This window comes from Echiichthys vipera (genome assembly GCF_963691815.1).
Source record: "Echiichthys vipera genome assembly, chromosome: 22".
Classification (NCBI taxonomy): domain Eukaryota; kingdom Metazoa; phylum Chordata; class Actinopteri; order Perciformes; family Trachinidae; genus Echiichthys; species Echiichthys vipera.
Genome location: NC_139847.1, coordinates 22,310,637 through 22,329,788, shown reverse-complemented (window position 1 = coordinate 22,329,788; position 19,152 = coordinate 22,310,637). Strand labels below are relative to the sequence as shown.

At 43.8% G+C, this 19,152-nt stretch overlaps 1 protein-coding gene across 1 annotated transcript in view; it reads left to right on the top strand.

Moving 5' to 3' along the window:
• pde5ab (phosphodiesterase 5A, cGMP-specific, b) overlaps positions 1 to 19,152 on the top strand; it is a 141,620-nt gene that overhangs the window by 81,773 nt on the left and 40,695 nt on the right. The window contains exons 11-13 of the mRNA XM_083936760.1: positions 5,186 to 5,361; positions 12,509 to 12,568; positions 13,974 to 14,120. Of these exons, the coding sequence (XP_083792886.1) occupies positions 5,186 to 5,361; positions 12,509 to 12,568; positions 13,974 to 14,120 (383 nt within the window). The remainder of the gene's footprint in view (positions 1 to 5,185; positions 5,362 to 12,508; positions 12,569 to 13,973; positions 14,121 to 19,152) is intronic.

Here is a 19,152-nt window from a genome sequence, read left to right as displayed (position 1 = left end):
TATGGTTTTCCAGTTACCTTTCAAGGCAGTAATATAATATCACCAGCATGGTTAAGATGATTTAACAATCTTAAATCACAGGCCTGAGAACACATTAAAGCAGCATACCACTTTTATTATCCATCCATGAATAGTCCTGCCACTCCACCCATCACTGAGATTGGCATCAGAATAATTAGCTATTAGCATCTCCATTAGTTGGCTATAGAGATAACTAATGACCATGAATGTGCATAGGTGATCAAACAAAATTAGTCCTCAAAGCCTCTCCTCCAACCTTTAAGAGTCCTGGAGACAAGATCAAAACAGCTCAATTTATTACAATAAAATGTTCTCTGTCCTTATTCTATGACAGATTCATTCAGACTTTCTATTTTTTGCTTTATGAATAAATGATTAACACTTGAGATGCAGTGTTCTGCTCTGTGTAGGCATAGCCTCTTGTTCAGATGTAAACACAAACTGGTATTTGGATCTCACTCTCATATTTTAAGCTAGAATACCTAATACAGAAATGTTATACATGTACAGTACATATATTGCATTTTCATGAAATGCATGAAGTAAAAATATGTATAAACTATATATGAAACCTAATGAAACAATTTCATATAGGCTGGGTTAATGCTAACCTGTATCCGCCAGATGGATTAATTCCCATGATTCTCATTTACTCAGCATATCCGTCTGGGTACTCTCCTTTGGAGGTCTTTTGGGAAGGGGCGAAAATGTGGTTGCTGATTAGATAAACCATCTGTCTATCACCACCTATGTTGTTGATAGTCAGGTCAAATCAACCAATAAGATCAACAAAGTGTATGACATATGAACAGAGCATCGAGGGAAAGATCAGAAAGTAAAAAACATGTGGGTAAAGGATATTTGCCGTTTGTGTAACGCAAATTTACTGTCGTGAACGATACAGAAATACATACAAAAAATGATGGACCCAATGCAGACACGGACACGAAGTAAAAGTACATTTAACGAAGTAAAAGTACATTTAACGAAGTAAAAGTACGTTTAATGAATAAACTAACGCAAAAACACTACAGGGTAAACAGTTAACACAAATGACAAGACGGTCGAGGGAAAAATAGGAACCAGGAGACGACAGTAGACTCAGGGAGACGGACGGGAAACAGGAACACGGGAAACACTGAAGGATCTACAATGGTTCGACGCTGCATGCCTGTCCGCTCAGGGTATATGTACAGATCCAGGTGATCAGCGTAACAGGCTGCAGCTTGGGGGGAACGCCTACTGGACCTAGACAACAGAAGACACACACATGCAGGGAAACACAGACAGACGGAGAAAAACTCACACAAAAGGAAGAGAGGAGGGTACTGACAGAACCGAGTCTTGACAGTACCCCCCCCCCCCCTCAACGAGCGCCTCCAGGCGCTCCACCGGGCCTCTCAGGATGAGCCCGGTAGAAATCCCGGATCAGGGACGGATCCAGGATAAGGGATCTGGAGACCCAGCTCCTCTCCTCTGGACCGTAACCCTCCCAATCCACCAAATACTGGAATCCTCGTCAACGGCGACGTACTTCCAAGATGGAACTCAAGGTGAACGCCGGATGGCCGTCAACGGTACGGGGGGGTGGTGGGGCGACGGCAGGCGGGCACAACGTGCTGGTGGCTACTGGCTTCAACTGAGAGACCTGGAAAGTTGGGTGGATCTTGAGGGACGCAGGAAGCTTCAGGCGGACAGCACAGGGGTTTATGAGGGCTTCAATTTCAAAAGGACCAATAAAGCGAGGAGCGAGCTTCTTAGAAGCGACGTTCAGGGGAATGTCATGAGAGTTGCGCCAAACCTTCTGTCCAGGTCTGTACCTCGGGGCAGGAATGCGATGGCGATCCACCATCCTACGATTCAGCTCCGCCAACCGCAGCAAGGCCCCACGGGTCTCCCTCCAAATCCGACGTACTCTCCGGAGATGGTGTTGGACAGACGGAACAGTGATTTCAGCTTCCTGGGCCGGAAACAAAGGGGGTAATTAGCCCAATGAAGCCTCAAAGGGGGACATACCTGTAGCAGTGCAGGTCAGGGAGTTGTGGGAGTACTCCACCCAGGATAGTTGCGATGACCATCGTAGGGTCAGCCCTAACGTGTCCCCTCTCCACAATGTACCCCAAAAATGTCACGGAGGGGACGTGGAACTCACACTTTTTCGGCTTTCACAAACAGACGATTCTCCTCCAGACGCTGGAGACGCTGGAGAACCTGACGAACGTGCACCTCATGTTCGTTCAAGTCCTTGGAAAAGATCAGGATGTCGTCCAGGTACACAAAGACGGAGCGATTAAGCATATCAGGAAGTACATAGTTCACTAGGGCCTGAAACACTGCTGCCGCGTTAGTTAACCCGAACGGCATGACTAAATACTCAAAGTGTCCGAGTGGAGTGTTGAAGGCTGTCTTCCACTCGTCCCCCTCCCTCACCCTCACAAGATTGCGGAGATTGCCTTGCGGAGGTCTAGCTTGGAGAAGACGGTTGCTCCATGCAACGACTCGAACGCGGAATTGATCAACGGGAGGGGGTACTTGTTTTTAACCGTGATATTGTTGAGACCACGGTAGTCAATACAGGGGCGTAGAGATTTATCCTTCTTGGCTACAAAGAAAAAAACAGCTCCCAGTGGAGAAGAGGAAGGACGAATGATCCCTGATTTAAGCAAGTAATTTATGTATGTCTCCATTGCCTCACGTTCGAGACCTGACAGGTTGTAGAGACAACTAGTAGGAAAAGTTGCACCGGGCAACAACTCAATAGGCTGGGCGGCTGTGGCTTGGTGGCAGAGTGGGTCGTCCTCTGTTCGAGAGATTGGTGGTTCGATCCCCATCTCTCCCCGGTCCACATGTCGAAATGTCCTTGGGCAAGACACTGAACCCCGAATTGCTCCCCGTGCTGCGCATGGGTGTGTAAATGTGGTGTGAATGGTTAGACCAGATTAGATGGTATGTAGATGTCCACTGCCATCAGTGTGAATGTCTGTGTGAATGGGTGAATGTGACAGACACTGTGAAGCGCCTTGAGTAGTCAGATGACTAGAAAGGCGCTATATAAGTACAAGTCCATTTACCAATAGGACAATCGTAAGGACGGTGAGGTGGTAAGGATAACGCCTTAGCCTTACTAAATACCTCAGCGATATCATGATACACGGGAGGCACGGAAGAGGATCAGGTAGAGAGGAACTGGGGGGCACCAGGACATCTAGGAGGAGCTGAGCGAAGACAAGAGGAATGGCAATTGCTACTCCAACTTACTACTCTACCTGTTAATCAATCAATAACCGGGTTGTGAGTGATGAGCCAGGGAAGACCACGAACTACGAGGGCATAACGTGGAAGGCAATGGACTCCGAGTGATTACCAGCAAGAGACATGGTTAAAGGCAAGGTCTCCGCGGAAATCTGAGCGAGCTCGTTCCCACTGAGACTATTGACATTTAAGGGAGTTTCTAGCTGGTTCACAGGCATAGCGTTAGCCGTGACAAACTCAAAATTAATACTGTTCGTGTCAGCCCCAGAGTCAATTAGCGCTTGAAGGGAAAATTCCCTACCCTCACAACTCAAAACTACATCCAGGTTAATACGTTGACGGGGACTATTTGGAACCACCGAACGACTCACCAGAACCCCGTCTGTGACTGGTGAGTCTGACAGTTTAACCATTTAGGACAGTTGACAAATCGATGATTGGAAGCACCACAATAAATACATAATCCACCTCTAAAGCGTCGCTCACGTTCAGCGTGAGTCAAAGGGCAACGGCCTAGCGGTCTGGGTTCCTCCTGGACTGAAGCGGAGAACAGGGGAACTCGGTTGCTCATGGGTACAAAGGGGAACTGTTCGGGGAACCTGGTAGGGGGATCAGGAGTCACGGGGAAAGCTGACCGTCTCTCCCGGTGTCTCTCCCGGTGTCTCTCCCGTAGACGGTTGTCAATTTTAATGGCGAGGCTAATAAGCTCCTAAAGGTTAGCTGTCTCGGACCTTCCCACAAGGCTGTCCTTAACCTCCTCATTCAGCTCCTTAACAAAAATACACTGGAGAGCCCGATCATCCCATCCTAATTCTGCTGCTAGTGTACGAAACTCAACGGAATAATCAGCAGCCGGAATAAACACAGACATAATCTCACTGGAGAACTGTTGGAATAAGCTATCTTGGTGCAATCGTTAGCATATGTGATAGGCTGCTGACCAAAAACCAGAGAGCATTGAACAACAGAAGACACACACATGCAGGGAAACACAGACAGAGGGAGACAAACTCACACAAAAGGAAGAGAGGAGGGTACTGACAGAACCGAGTCTTGACATTTACGGATAAAAGGCACAATTTCAGGTGCCCGATCCATATTCCAACAGAAGGATCCAAGAGAAAAAAGTGTTAGCGAGCGGCTAACAGAAGTAGGGCTACCGCTGTCTGAAAATGTGTCTAGATCAGGTCTGGTTTGCATGCGTTGCGTCACATTCCGGCGTGAAATCATCCCAGGGTCTTTTTCGGCAAATACACTCATCAAATGAGCCATCGAGACAGTTTTGTTTGTGTAACAACTATTAATGGAGACTCGCCTCAAAACCAATGATGATTGGATGTTTGTTTGGCTCCAAAATCTCTATGTTACCACGTTGCCAGACTGATCTGCAAGTAAAATATAATGAAGCTTGTGAGAACAGGATGGTCTCACAAGGCTAGGTTAATGCCTGGCCATTTATTCCTGATACCTTGAAGGGCATCATTGACTTAGATTTTCATGTGTTGGTAGCATGCCAAACAATGACTCAGTCATGTAGATGGACTACTACTGTTAACTCGTAAATTGTGCTTGAAGAATTGTTGTATAAAAGAACTGCCATGATGGTATTCAGTACAATTCTCCCTCTGGTTTGATATTGCTTGATTACAAAAAGTGTCCAATTGACGTCACATGGTATTCACATCATGCTTTTCTTTTAAACATAGCTCAGAGTTCATGATGTATACTTACATTTTCAAAAATGTAATAAAAAGAAAACACAGTCACCATATTTAAAAAAATAAAAATAAAAATGTGGTTATCATTTACATAGCAGCGGTGTTCTCACTTCAACCACTTCGGCACCAAGCATTGAACTGAACTAAACATTTCAAGAGAAAGACCTACAGTACATGTCTGTTTCTCTATGTAGGTGTATGTCAGTTGGTCAACAAGATGGGTGAAGCATCAGGCAGTGTGAAGGCCTTCAACAGGAATGATGAGCAGTTCCTGGAGGCATTTGCCATCTTCTGCGGCCTAGGCATCCAGAACACACAGATGTACGAAACAGTGGAGAGAGCCATGGCTAAGCAAGAGGTCACTCTGGAGGTAAGCCTCGCACACATGCACACTACATATTCTTACTTAGCAAACAGGTGGCTCAAATGAAGCAATCTGATTGGTTCATAGCTGATGTAGAAAAATGTGTTCTTCTAGTCAGTCTTTACTTCAATTAATATGATAATAGCTCAGTTATCCCCAGTTGTCCTTACTTGAATATACACAGTACTGTGCAGAAGTTTTAGGTAGGTGCAAAAAATTCTGTAAACTAAGAATGCTTTCAAAAATATAAATAATAATTCTTCATTTTTTATCAATGTGCAAAATCCTAAGTGAGCAAACAAAGGAAAAATCTAAATCAAATGTATATTTGGTGTTACCACCCTTTTCCTTTAAACCAGCATCAATTCTTACAGGTACACAAATACAGGGATTTTGTAGGATTAGAGTCATGTGTAGGATCAACCAATTATACCAAACAGATGCTCGTGATCATCGATTTCACGTGTAGGTTGAAACAGTGGGTGCTACCAAGGTGAGGTTTTGGAAGACAGTTTTATGTCACAGGTCATATACCATGGTAGTGCTGTCCAAATGAAGATTCATGAAGCAGTAGTTGTATTTCTTGAGTCCTCTAGATGGAGCTCTTGGTTTAAAGGAAAGGGCTCAATGAATGGTTTTTCAGTGAGTTTTCAACCTTTTGCTGAACAGAGAGTTCCATCTAGTGGACTCAGAAAATAATGAAAACGGGTTATGAAACCTCATTTGGACATGACTACACCATGGCAAGACTGAGCACAGTAACAAGACACAAGGTAGTCATACTGCATCAGAAAAGTCTCTCCAAACAAAGATTTTAAAGCAGACTGAGCTATAAGATGTGCTGCTCAAGCTCTTTTGAAGAAAAACAAAAAAACAGGCAACATTAAGGATCGTAGACGCAGTTTTTCAGCCAAGGAAACTTAGTGCAGCAGATGAAAGACACATCAAGCTTAGGACAACAAGCCCAAACATACAGCCAATGTCATTAAGAACTATCTTCAGCATAAAGAAGAACAAGAAGTCCTGGAAGTGATGGTCCGGCCCCCATAGAGCCCTGATCAAATCAAGTCTGTCAGGGCTTACATGAAGAGACAGAAGGATTTGAAGAAGCTTACATCAACAGAAGATCTGCGGTTAGTTCCTCAACATGTTTTGAACAACCTAGGAGCCGAGTTCCTTCAAAAACTGTGTGCAAGTGAACCTAGAAGAATTAATGCTGTTTTGAAGGCAAAGGGTGGTCACACCAAATATTGATTTGATTTAGATCTGTCTTCTGTTCAGTCATTGCATGTTGATAAAAATAAACTATTAACATTTCCATTTTTGGAAGCATTCTTAACTTACAGCATTTTTTCATGCCTACCTAAAACTTTTGCACAGTAGTGTAAGTTTAATAAGACACGGATATGATATCAGAGAAGATCTGGGTTTTATGATCAGTGTCCTACAAACCAGGCTACAATGTTATCAAACGGGTCAACAAGGACCGTCACTGTACGTCCACTGTACGTCCACTGTACTGTAAGTGCTTGTTTTTGCCCCTGATTGTTGGCTGGCTCAGATTGTTAACAGAAGTGTCTGACTACATTATGGAAAGATAGTTGCCATTATGCATGTATTTGGTCAACACAGTAACTTTAGCTAATAGCATTAGCCTACATCTGCTCTGTCTGAAGCAAATGTCTCCACACTTGAAACAGCATTTTTCTTTCTTCAAATGTTCTTTGATAGGATGTCTTGTCCGCTTTGTCTGGCAGTAGTATTCCAGTCAAACTGCAGACCTGATGGTCTGTAAGGTGCAGTGTATCTGGAGATATTAGGATCCATTTATTACAACTAGACACAACTTCAGTCTGTCCTATCCAAAGGGAAAGTCTATGAAAGCTGCGTAAAGTGGAGCTCCAAATTTTGTTGTCTGGATTCAGGAATACATGAACTATTGTTTTTATTAAAAATTCACTTCACAGAAACTCTCCCTGCTGGTGACCCTCTGTCTTTTACTCCAGTTCCACATAGTTCCACACCGCTGTCTTCCAACAAGTCATTTTGTGAGATTTCAGAACGACGTCTTACCCTGGTCTACCCTACATTGATGGTGCAGAGTTGCCCTGATGCCCCTCACACACAATACTGGACCAATTAGAAGAGGTGTTGCCATGAGTTACTTGGGGAGACAGGTTCCAGGTTGAAAAATACTGAAATTCTCCTTTAATGACACAGACAGAACGAGAGATACTTTAAGATCAAACTGAGATCTAACACAGATTTACCTGATTGTTTTTTCCTGCAACTGACTCTTGTGACCGGAAGGACTTCAGTGCATTCCGCGACCCATACTTATCTGGGTACTGACCAAAACCAGAAGAAATTATGACTGGAACTTGAGGGGTGGAATTTATTGTATCATCACATATTGCTTAATAAGGATAGGTGGGATGTCAGTAAATTCTGTATTTCCCTTAAATGAAAAAAGAAACACATGTTTCATAAGTAGATTTTGTCATATTTTAGGAGAGGCCGCTCAGTTTTTAAAAACATAACTTAACACCTCACTGAATTACACGTTTATAATATACCCTGTATGATCAAGACAATCCAACAGAACAGCTTTTGTGTGTGTGTGTGTGTGTGTGCGTGTGCGTGTGCGTGTGCATGTGCGTGTGCGTGTGTGTGTGTGTGTGCGTGTATCTGTCTGCAGCTAATCTCACATACTTCAGGACTCATCACCCTAATTTATCGTGCACATTTATGACTGTTTACTCAAAGACTTCTCTTGGTTGCAGTGCTTTGGTGCAGATTTTGAAAAACCTGCACCGTTTTAATCTGCTCAGTATTTCCTCCACGACTTTTTTCAGCAACGGGGGCACGCCGACTACCACACCTTAATTAATTAAATTACACTTGAAATTTCTCTGAGTTTGCGTGAGTTTGGCCGGAGAATCTGAGCAGCGGGGCGGTATTGCAGTCGCTCTACCCCACCATTGTGACGTAAAGAGAGCTGAGCCGGAATTCAAAGCTCTCGATCTACCAGTCAGTCTTTGTTCCTACCCTCACCTATGGTCATGAAAGCTGGGTCATGACCCAAAGAACGAGGTCGCGGGTACAAGCGGCTGAATGGGTTTTCTCAGGCTGGAGTCTCCCTTAGAGATAGGGTGAGAAGTTCAGCCATCCGTGAGGAACTTGGAGTAGAGCCACGACTGGCAGAAAAGCACAAATTGATTAAAACCAAACCACACACACACACACACACACACACACACACACACACACACACACACACAGGCACGTCCAGCTTGGAGGAGGCCTCGGGGAAGACCCAGGGCTAGTTGGAGAGATTATATCTCCGCACTGGCCTTGGAACGCCTCGGGATCCCCCAGTTAGAGATGGTGAATGTGGCACAGGAAAGAGAAGTTTGGGGTCCCCTGCTAGAGCTGCTGCTCCCGCGACCCGACCCCGTATAAGCGGTTGAAGATGAGTGGTTTCATGTTGATAGAAAAGTATTATTGATCCATAATATATGATAAATCAGAGGTGGTACCAAGTAACTGTATGGGCGTAACAAAGAGGTAAAGACTGAGACAAAAAAATCTGTCCTTTCCGAACTCTGTCCTTTCAGTGTGTTTATGGCCTTGTGTGTGTGTATGTGTGTGTGTTTGTGTGTGTGTCTGTGAGAGAGAGTTTGAGCATATTTGATAGAGCCATATGTGGTTTTGTGAGTGACAGTGATGAAGCCATGCAGGAGGATTTTTCAAGCTGCTTCTTTACAGTTTCCTATCTTCAGCCAAGCACAAATTTATTAAAACCCAACCGACACACACACACACACACACACACACACACACACACACACACACACACACACACACACACACACACACACACACACACACACACACACTCACAATTGACTATTACATCTTCTATTAAATTCAATTTTATTTATAGTGCCAAGACCACACTCTATGACTTATTTACGTGGCGACAAAAATCTTCCCTTTAACAGGCAGGAACGTTAAACAGACCCGGTTCTATGGTGCCATCTGATTTGACCAGTTGGGGGGTGAGAGAGAGAGAGAGACAGAGTCAGACAGAAACAGTAGCAGACAGACAAACAGAGAGACGAGGATGCAAAGCAACCAAAGAATTAACATTACCAAGCACCACCACAATCAACCTGACCTGTGAGACCTGTGAGACGACAAAGCACATCCCAACCTTGGGGAAGAAGTTGAATTAATAACATGCATTAATGAGACATGAATGATACAGACAGAGAGGAGAGAAGCTCAGGGTATCAGGTACAGTATTATCCCCCCGGCAGACTAGGCCTATAGCAGCATCATCAAGGGCAGTCAGCCCTCAGCATAAGCTTTATCAAAGAGGAAAGTATTCAAAAGTTTCCTCTTAAATATGGGGACAGAGTCTGCCTCCCGAACAACACTTGGGAGTTGGTTCCACAGGAGAGGAGCGTGGTAGCTGAAGGCTCTGCCTCCCATTCTACTTTTAGAGACTCAAGGAACCACAAGTAGTCCTGCATTCTCAGAGCGCAGCTATCTAGTCGGTTAATAATGTACTATTAGATTTTCAAAGTATAGTTCAGACCAAAGATTTGTGACAAGATGAAACCATTTTAGAAAGTTGCAGCGATGTGAACTGACCTGTCTTGTCTCGACCTAAACTGGCTGATGTTGTCGCCTGTGACTCAGCTTTTCAAGTATCCAGCTGCTGGTTTTAGAACAGAAGGCACACTACCTATTTCTGTCAGCTGGTCAAAATGGCAGTTTTGGATGGAGGCTCAAGAGATAAAGAAAAAGAGAGAGAGAGAGAGAAAGAGGGTCTTAAGAGCTATACAAATAATAGGGAGAGGGAGTGCCATAATCAAGAACAAAGAAGTGAATCAGGGAAATAAAACAGTATTTTTGCCGTTTCATCACTACTAGAAATGCAACTGTAGCAAGCATCTCACTACCTCTATCCTCATGTATTTTATAATGCTACAAATTATATCCAGCTAGGGGGAAAAAGCCTGTTCTTTCAAAGCCCTCCATCTTGTTACATTTGTGGTCACGATGCTTCTGTTTTTTGTTTCTTCTTCTTTGGACTGAAAGTTGAGCACTCTTCTTTCTGTCTGTTGATCCTCCATTGTGAGTCAGCAGCAATGAAATGGACCTACACCAGTCAGACACATTAGAGCAAGCCTTGTATCATCCCCTATATGTTACCCTCTTTAATCCATACACACACACACACACATTCCTATTACACTTCTTCCCTTATTACAACAAGCCAGCCTCAGAAGTGGGAAGGTCGCTATTTCCGATTACAATGAAACGCAGCCTATGCTTCAGTGACTAGCTCCACCAAAAAAAGTGTCAGTTATAGAGCGCTGCATTTGAATTTTGCGCAGGAATGTCACTCAAATGTATATCTGGGCAAAGCAGCAAATACAAGTGCTTTCATTAGTGGGTCAAATGATCAATCACCATTGTTTTAACTCACTCTTTGATAGATGGGAACTTAAAAGACAAATTTTACAGATTCTAACTTTTAGATATGCTATATGCTAATATGATCAGTCAAAGGACATATCCTGATCAAAGATAACACATACATTCCTTATGGAGGCAAAGCGATCTAGAGTAACAATGTCTTTAGATAATAAGTTTTGCAGGTGTTTGGGGGCCAAGTACAATATCTTTTAACATCATGAAGTTGCAGATCATCCAGGTTTCAATGTAACTGATCGGTTTCTTTCTGGTTTGATAGATAACTTGAATTGTGTATCATCAGCATAACAATGAAAATATATGGAGTGCTTCCTTATAATTTTTCCTAAGGGAAGCATTTATAAGGTGAATAGAATCTGTCCAAGGACAGGACCCTGTGGAAGTTAACGTTGACTAACCTTAGTGTACATTGAGGACTTGTCATTAACATGTACAAACTGATAAATAAGACTTAAACCAGCTTAATGCCAATTAGGTCAATTAGGTGATCCAGTCTCTGTAACAGGAGCAGCACTAAGCTCTAAAAAAAAGTACAGAGACAAGTCCTTTGTCTGAAGCAATTAGACACAACTACTGAGGGTTATAGGAATACATGGCTCAATAGAGCTGTGGCTCTCTCTCAGCCTGGCTATAGTGCTGAAAGAAATCTAGGATTGTTCTTATTCTCCTCTATTAAAGATGACTAATAGGCTGCTCTGGCATTATGGAAGGCCTTCCTATATGTTTTTAGACTTTCTTGCCAAACTAAGCGAGATTCCTCCAATTTAGTGGAACGCCATTTACTTTCCAATTTCCGCGATACTTGTTTTAATTCAGGGGTTTGTGAGTTATACCATGGAGCAAACTTTCTCTGATTTATTATCTTGCTACATCTTTTGCTACAGAGTTGAGTGTAGCTCAACTAAATCACAGTTTTCTGTGTGGTATAAATGACTGATATACGTATAATTGATTTAGAATCTCAAGACTTGTGTATTGTTACACCCTGAATATAAACCATACAATTAGAAGGTTGGATATGCTGTAACAATATGGGAAAGCAAGTTATCAACAGGTTTTATAAAAAAAAATGTGATGCAAGTGTTTTAAGAATAGGGACTGAAATGATCTACTCCTTAGTGTAGCGTTGAGCTCTAGAAGCATTGTTGCGTTGAGCCCCATGGGACTAGATTAACCTCCGGCTGTAGCTCCAGGAGGGGGCCCTTGTGTCTCTGTCCAGCATGAGGTGGTGCAGCTCCTTCTTGGTGGATTCACCTAGGGCCCTCAACAACACAGCTCCCATGGTCAAAGGGACATGCAAACGCCTACAGCACATTAAGGTGTTGATTGAGATTTATTTGTGTTCTTTTTCTGCCTTCATATTTCACCAAAAATGTTTGCCCCTTGTCCTATGCACACTCAGGACCTACGTTCATTGTGTTTCAATTAATGTCACCCTTTAATATTACAACAAACACCATGCAAATTCCAAATATTCTCAAAAATTACATTATCAGAACCTGATGGTCAACAAAATAATTAAAATAATTGGAGATGCATGTCAGATAACAGTTCTATAGGCCCTGTATGTGTGTTTTCTATCAAGAACCTGATATGACCCATAGTCTTATCATACTTTATGTATGTTTATATATGTGTGTTCCAGGTATTGTCATATCATGCCTCTGCTGCAGAGGAAGAATCGCAGGAACTCCAGGTAACCGCGGTAAATTAACATTTATTAATTCAACAATATACACTTGCATGCTCATATGAAGATTAATTCCCAATCATGCTTGAACAGGGGCGTTGCCTGGACTTGAGGAAATTCAGGGCTTAGTCCTGACCTCTGTATGGGGACTCCTCCTAGCCCTGTTTTGATGCTTTTTTACACACTCTGGCCCCTTATTTACATTTTGTAAAATGTGTTAATCACTTGAAAAAATTAAACACGTACCTCATAATGTATTGTTTATTTTCCAGAGGAACTATAAATTCTGATTGTAGTAGTATGGGCAGAATACTTCACAACTGTTCTCATTAAATATTTTTTACTGGAGTTAGGTATTCCATATTACTGTGCATTATTATTCCTGCAGGAAGATGCGTTGTATTCTAAAAATACATTTGGAAACACAAGTGGATTGGCCCTCGAGGAATTGATGCGATCCCTTGATCTTTGAATTAACTACTGGTGCCCTTCCCTAGTTACAATATATTAAACTGCCCAGTAATAAATAAGGTGATTAAATGAGTTCCACTTTTATCAGCTGCAACATTAAAGTGATGAACAAACTAATGCATCAGTTATTATAATCCAATAATATAATATATACAGTTTGAAATGGGTCGTTTTGAATCACGAGTGCCTTTACTTTTGGTACTCATGGAAAATACCAACTACAAATTTCCTTTCATCAATGCAATTTGTTATTTCTTCAACCAAGTCTATGAATGCCAGAAGTTAAGTATTCATAGAACCAGCTACCTTATGCAATTATAACCCTTGTGCATTTTATTTGTACCTATGTCAACATGATGGGCTGTGGGTCTTCAACTGCTGATCAATCAGTGACTAAAACACACACTGAAACACTGAAAGTGTTAGTCCGGCAAAAATGGACCCCATGGTCTTTTTCGGCATGAAAATACATTAAATAAGTCATGGAGACTTTTTCGTTGATCAACCCGGAAAGTCCCTAAGAGCCCCAAAGGGCTAACTAATTAGCTTGGGGCAGAGTGTTGAACCACCCAAAAGGGCATTTTTTATCCACTAATACTTAATACTCAAAATAACACCAAACCTCTCCAGTAGCATGATTAGAGTCTCTACACATAAAACAAAGCACCAACAATGTAGTTAGTGAAACCGGAAGGAACGTTTTTACAGGTAGAAATCTGTTAATTTTGGTCACATGACATAAATCATGGATTACATCTTTGAGCTCCACTTTTATATTAATGCTCTATATCGTGTGTGTGTGTGTGTGTGTGTGTGTGTGTGTGTGTGTGTGTGTGTGTGTGTGTGTGTGTGTGTGTGTGTGTGTGTGTGTGTGTGTGTGTGTGTGTGTGTGCGCGCGTGTGTGTGTGTATACTTGTATGTGTATATGTGTATGTGTGTGTGTTTGAAGGTAAGAACCGTGCCATCAGCCCAGTCGTTGCATCTTCTGGACTTCAGCTTCAGTGACTTTGACTTGTCAGACACGGAAACCACACTGGCTACTATTCGTATGTTTGTCGACCTCAACCTGGTCCAAAACTTCCAGATGAAGTACACGGTAAGAACTGACCTGGGGTGTTATCAAAGTAGATTATAAGTAAACATTTTCCATTAAAATGCTTCATATTGTTTCCATTCATCTAACACTTTGGTCCACAGCAAGACATCTTGACAAATACACCGTTGAAGCTCATTAACTATGTCAAAAAATCCCAACTCATCGATCAAATCGTACACAGAGGGTTACATTTTTATTTTCAGTTATTGTGAGAAAGTCAGCTCAGGTTGTTCTCACCTGCAGTGAGTGGAATATGATGTTGACGTTGAAGCATCAATACCATCAACATGACTTTAAGAAACAAAACATCTTTGGGCAAGTTCCTGATTTCGGATTACAAGTGAACGCAGCACTGTTAGTGATGATCTGGGCCGACAGACCAACTGCTGTCAGCAGAGTCTCTAACATGGCGGCTTATTTACATCTAGCCCTGGAATGTCGCCACAGACATGGATATTGTAATAACGCAAAAAAGGTAACTAGTGCTTTCATTGGTGGGTCATATGATTAGTCACTATTCCCAAAGCAATTTCAGTCAAAAGCAACTGGACTTGGTTATTTGTCTAGGAAGACGTTTCACCTCTCATCCAAGAGACTTCATCAGTTCATGTATGCATCTGACCAGGCTGGGACTGGTCCAACTAACTGGTGTGGAGATCCAGGTATTTAACCTTTCACAAGGCTGATGATGTCACTGGAACATTTTGTGCTTCATGTTTGTGAACAGTTGTTCTTTGAGGTTAGATTGTTGAATCTCCTGGGAAGGGATGAAAGGGCAGCATTGTAAATTGGAGATAAGCGGTGTCTCAGACCTCCTCCTCTGTTTAGCGATGGTTTCTCTACTTTTATATGAATGGCTTCTTTTACTCCTCCTTCAAACAATCTGTCCTCTCTGTCCAGGATGTGGACATTGTTGTCATAAAATGAGTGGGCTTTCTCCTTGAGATGTGAGTGGGTTTTCTGTATACCCCAATGTGGAGGCTCCTGTCATTCTATCATATGTAGGTGTGTGTTGTTTTTGTTTTTAAATGGGAAACTTGTACGTTTCATGCTGCTGTCTTGGCCAGGACTCCCCTTAAATCTCAATGGGAATATCCTGGTTATATAAGGGTTAATACAAAATACAAAAAATAGATGAAAATCTTCTGGATCTTACAGTGAAAACACAGTGAGAGGGTCAAAGTCCTGAGACTTTAACAAAGACAACACCCGAAAACAGGTCACGGCTATTTTAATGTCCACATCGCCGTGGATAAACATACAGCTATGTTTACACATATCCTGATTGACAGGTGGATGTGTAGCCTTGGCCTAAAGCATCCGCTGATTTATGGTCTATTTTACTCTAAATGGGATCATAATTTACTAAATGAAAAGCATTCTATATTGAAGAAGACTTGAAACTAGAGATTAAGACAATAAACTGTATGAATGAAGGTTTAGGTGCACACTCAGACCCGAAAGCACGTCTGTCCACTTATTTTACTATACGGCTATGGTTTTAACACAAAACATAATATGTCCACTATGACATTACAATTCTGTAATGTGTAAGTATACTGTAAAGGTCCGGCAGATAATTTGACAGAGTGCTGTGATTCGTTCCCAAAATGTTTTCATCTCCTTTCTCCCATTGTATGTCAGTACTCATCTCGGCTACTCACACCTGGTGTTCACTGCAGCTACTGCAGCCACTGAAGCCACTGAAACACACCTGAATAAATCATGTCTGACCCCCCTTCAAATGATTAAATGAAGCAAATGGTCATTCAATTATATGAAAACCTTACACATTATTACATGAGTACAGGTAATATTTACAAATACACACCCAAAGTGGAAAAAACAAAGCCTGCATTACATTACAATCAAATACAAAGGCTGAGTGTGTGTATTTTGCATGATGCGTGAATGCATTTACAAGTGAGTTAATATTTCTGTATTTGCCTGCATCCTCAACTCAGAGACCACACACACACACACACACACACACACACACACACACACACACACACACACACACACACACACACACACACAAACAAACACACAAAGCAACATTTTACTCTTAAATCACAACCTCTTCAAAAATCACTAACTTATTCTGCCTGACTCCTGCCATTTGTCAGACCCACCATTCTCCTCGCCCAGCTCCCCCTCAGCGCCAGCTGGCGGGTTTGGCATAGGTTCCTTAGTTTGCAGTTTGAAGAGGTCCTTGTATGTTTGTGGCTGACCTCCTGGGTGCTTGTAGGTAGAGGCCTCATACAGAGAGGAGATTGGAGGAGATTTGGGCTCTCCAGCAGCACAGGCTGTCAATTTGATGTTCACACCGGGGCTGACACGCTGACCAACACAGCAGGCTGTTCTCATGCAGTTTTCGTACAAAATTTTTGTAATTTCTGCAGGTCTTTTGACATCTTCTGACTTCCAGTCTGGCCCTGCGGTCCATCAGTGTGTTTTTTTGTACAAATCTCTGTGCATTACTTTTCATAGAATTTGGTACGGACCCGTTAACTCACACATCCTGGACCACAGCGTGGCGATTCCCGGTTTCAGCACTGTTCGGGCGAACAGGGACGTGACAAGCAGCGGAAAGAAAAACGGAGGAGGGATTGCACTGTACGTGAGTGAGAGGTGGTGTAATCCCGGACACGTTCACATGAAGAAACGTCTCTGTACCCCGGACATTGAACTGTTGACTGTGGGGATGAGGCCTTATTATTTGCCCCGGGAATTCACGTCTGCCATCATTATCGGTGTGTACGTACCTCCTTCAGCTGATGCAGCGCTGGCCTGTGACGTCATCCACTCCGCTGTTGCCCAGATACAGACGCTGCATCCTAACGCATTTATTGTCATCACTGGGGATTTTAATCACGTCTCACTGGATAAAACCCTCCCAACATTTCACCAGTATGTTGACTGCCCCACTAGAGACTGTAACACACTGGATCTGTTGTATGCAAATGCTAAGGATGCATACAGTCCCACAGCCCTCCCCCCTCCCGGAAGATCTGACCACAACCTGGTTCTGCTGACCCCTAAGTATATTCCCCTTGTTCAGCCTGTCCACACTAGGAGCGTGAGGAGGTGGACTCAGGAGGCCGCTGACACACTACAGGACTGCTTTGAGTCGACAGACTGGGATGCACTTGTTGAGCCACATGGAGAAGATCTGGACAGCATGACCGACTGCATCACAGAATACATTAGGTTCTGTGAATACACCACCATGCCAACCCGGACTGTGAGCTGCTTCTCTAATAATAAGCCGTGGATCACCAATGACCTAAAAGCCCTTCTTAACAAGAAGAAGAGGGCGTTCAGGTCTGGAGACAGGGAAGAACTGAGGAGAGTGCAGCATGAACTTAGGGTCTGCTCACACTGTCCTCCCGGACCACGACCCGGACTTTAGGGTACTTGTCCCCCCTCCCTCTCCCCCCCGCGCCCCAGCCCCGTTTGTACTCACACTGCCAGGGCCTCGGCCAATGCTTCTTGCTGTCCATACGCCATCAAGCCGTAACACGTCACACGCATTGATCGCGTGTGTGTGGCTTTGTTTACAAATCTTTCCATAGACCTCAGAGTTTTTGTGCGTCTTGTCGACTGTTTTTGAATATTTTCATCCGACCAAATCTGCAGTAAACACTCCACCTCCGCACCACACCAACGTGAACCTTTCACCACCATTGTTGTTGTTGTTAAATGTCCGCGCATGGTCCGTCCTTCTATTTACATGTCCGAACAGGCGGACATAACGCTACTGCCGTAGGGCTTGTGCTCGTACACGTGCGCACGCTCGTGCTCGTACATGTGCAAATGGCTTCGCTAGTGCTCCGCTAAAATGCGGCCAGCGGGCCGCAGTTGAGCGCGGAGCGGGTCCACCCACATGGCTTAAAGGTACTAGGCTTTAGCTGAAAAAACGGTTTTGGCCGCGGCCAAAAGGACAGTGTGATCATGCCCTTAGGGATAGGGAGGCCAAGCTTCAGCAGAATAATGTGAGGGATGTGTGGACTGGTACGATGCAGATCACTGGGTGTAAGGTGAGCGGCAGACAGTCATCAGGCAGCCTGGAGAGGGCAAACGAGCTGAACAGATTCTTCAACAGGTTCAGCTTACAGCCTTCTGTCGTCTCCATGACACCTCCAGACCCCCACACACCCTCACTGCCCCAAATGCTTCCTCCCCTCCCCCCTCAATCCCCTGCTGTGAGCTATCCCGTGCAGCACCTCTCCTCCTCCTCTGCCTCCTCCTCCTCCACCTTCACCTCCTCCTCCACCTCCTCTTCCTCCACTGAAGACACCAGCAGCCTCCCCTGCATGACTGTGACTGCAGGCCAGTTTAGGAGACAGCTGGAGAGACTACACCAGCATAAGGCTGCAGGCCCTGACGGTATCAGCCTCAGGATCCTGAAGACATGTGCCAGCCAGCTGTCTCCTGTCCTACAACACCTCTACAACCTGAGCCTTGGTCAGGAGAGAATACCAGTGCTCTGGAAGACTTCCTGCCTAATTCCTGTTCCAAAGAAGTCATCACCATCAGACCTCAATGACTATCGACCAGTGGCCCTCACATCTTACGTCATGAAGGTGCTGGAGAGACTAGTTTTGGTCAACCTGAGGCCGCAGGTGAGAGCCCTGCTAGACCCTCTGCAATTTGCTTACCAGCCCCACTTGGGAGTTGATGACGCTGTCATCTACCTGCTGCAACAAGCCCATTTGCACCTGGATGGTGGAGGAGGTACTGTGAGAATCAAATTCTTTGATTTCTCTAGTGCTTTTAATACCATTCAGCCACTGCTACTGGGGGAGAAGCTGCGGGTGATGGGAGTAGATGACACAATGATCTCCTGGATTACTGACTACCTGACAGGCAGGCCGCAGTTTGTCCGTATGGGCAGTGTTCTGTCTGATGTGGTGGTTAGTGATACAGGAGCTCCACAGGGGACTGTACTGTCTCCTTTCCTGTTCACCTTATACACCACTGACTTTCAGTACAACACTGAGTTGTGTCACCTGCAAAAGTTTTCTGA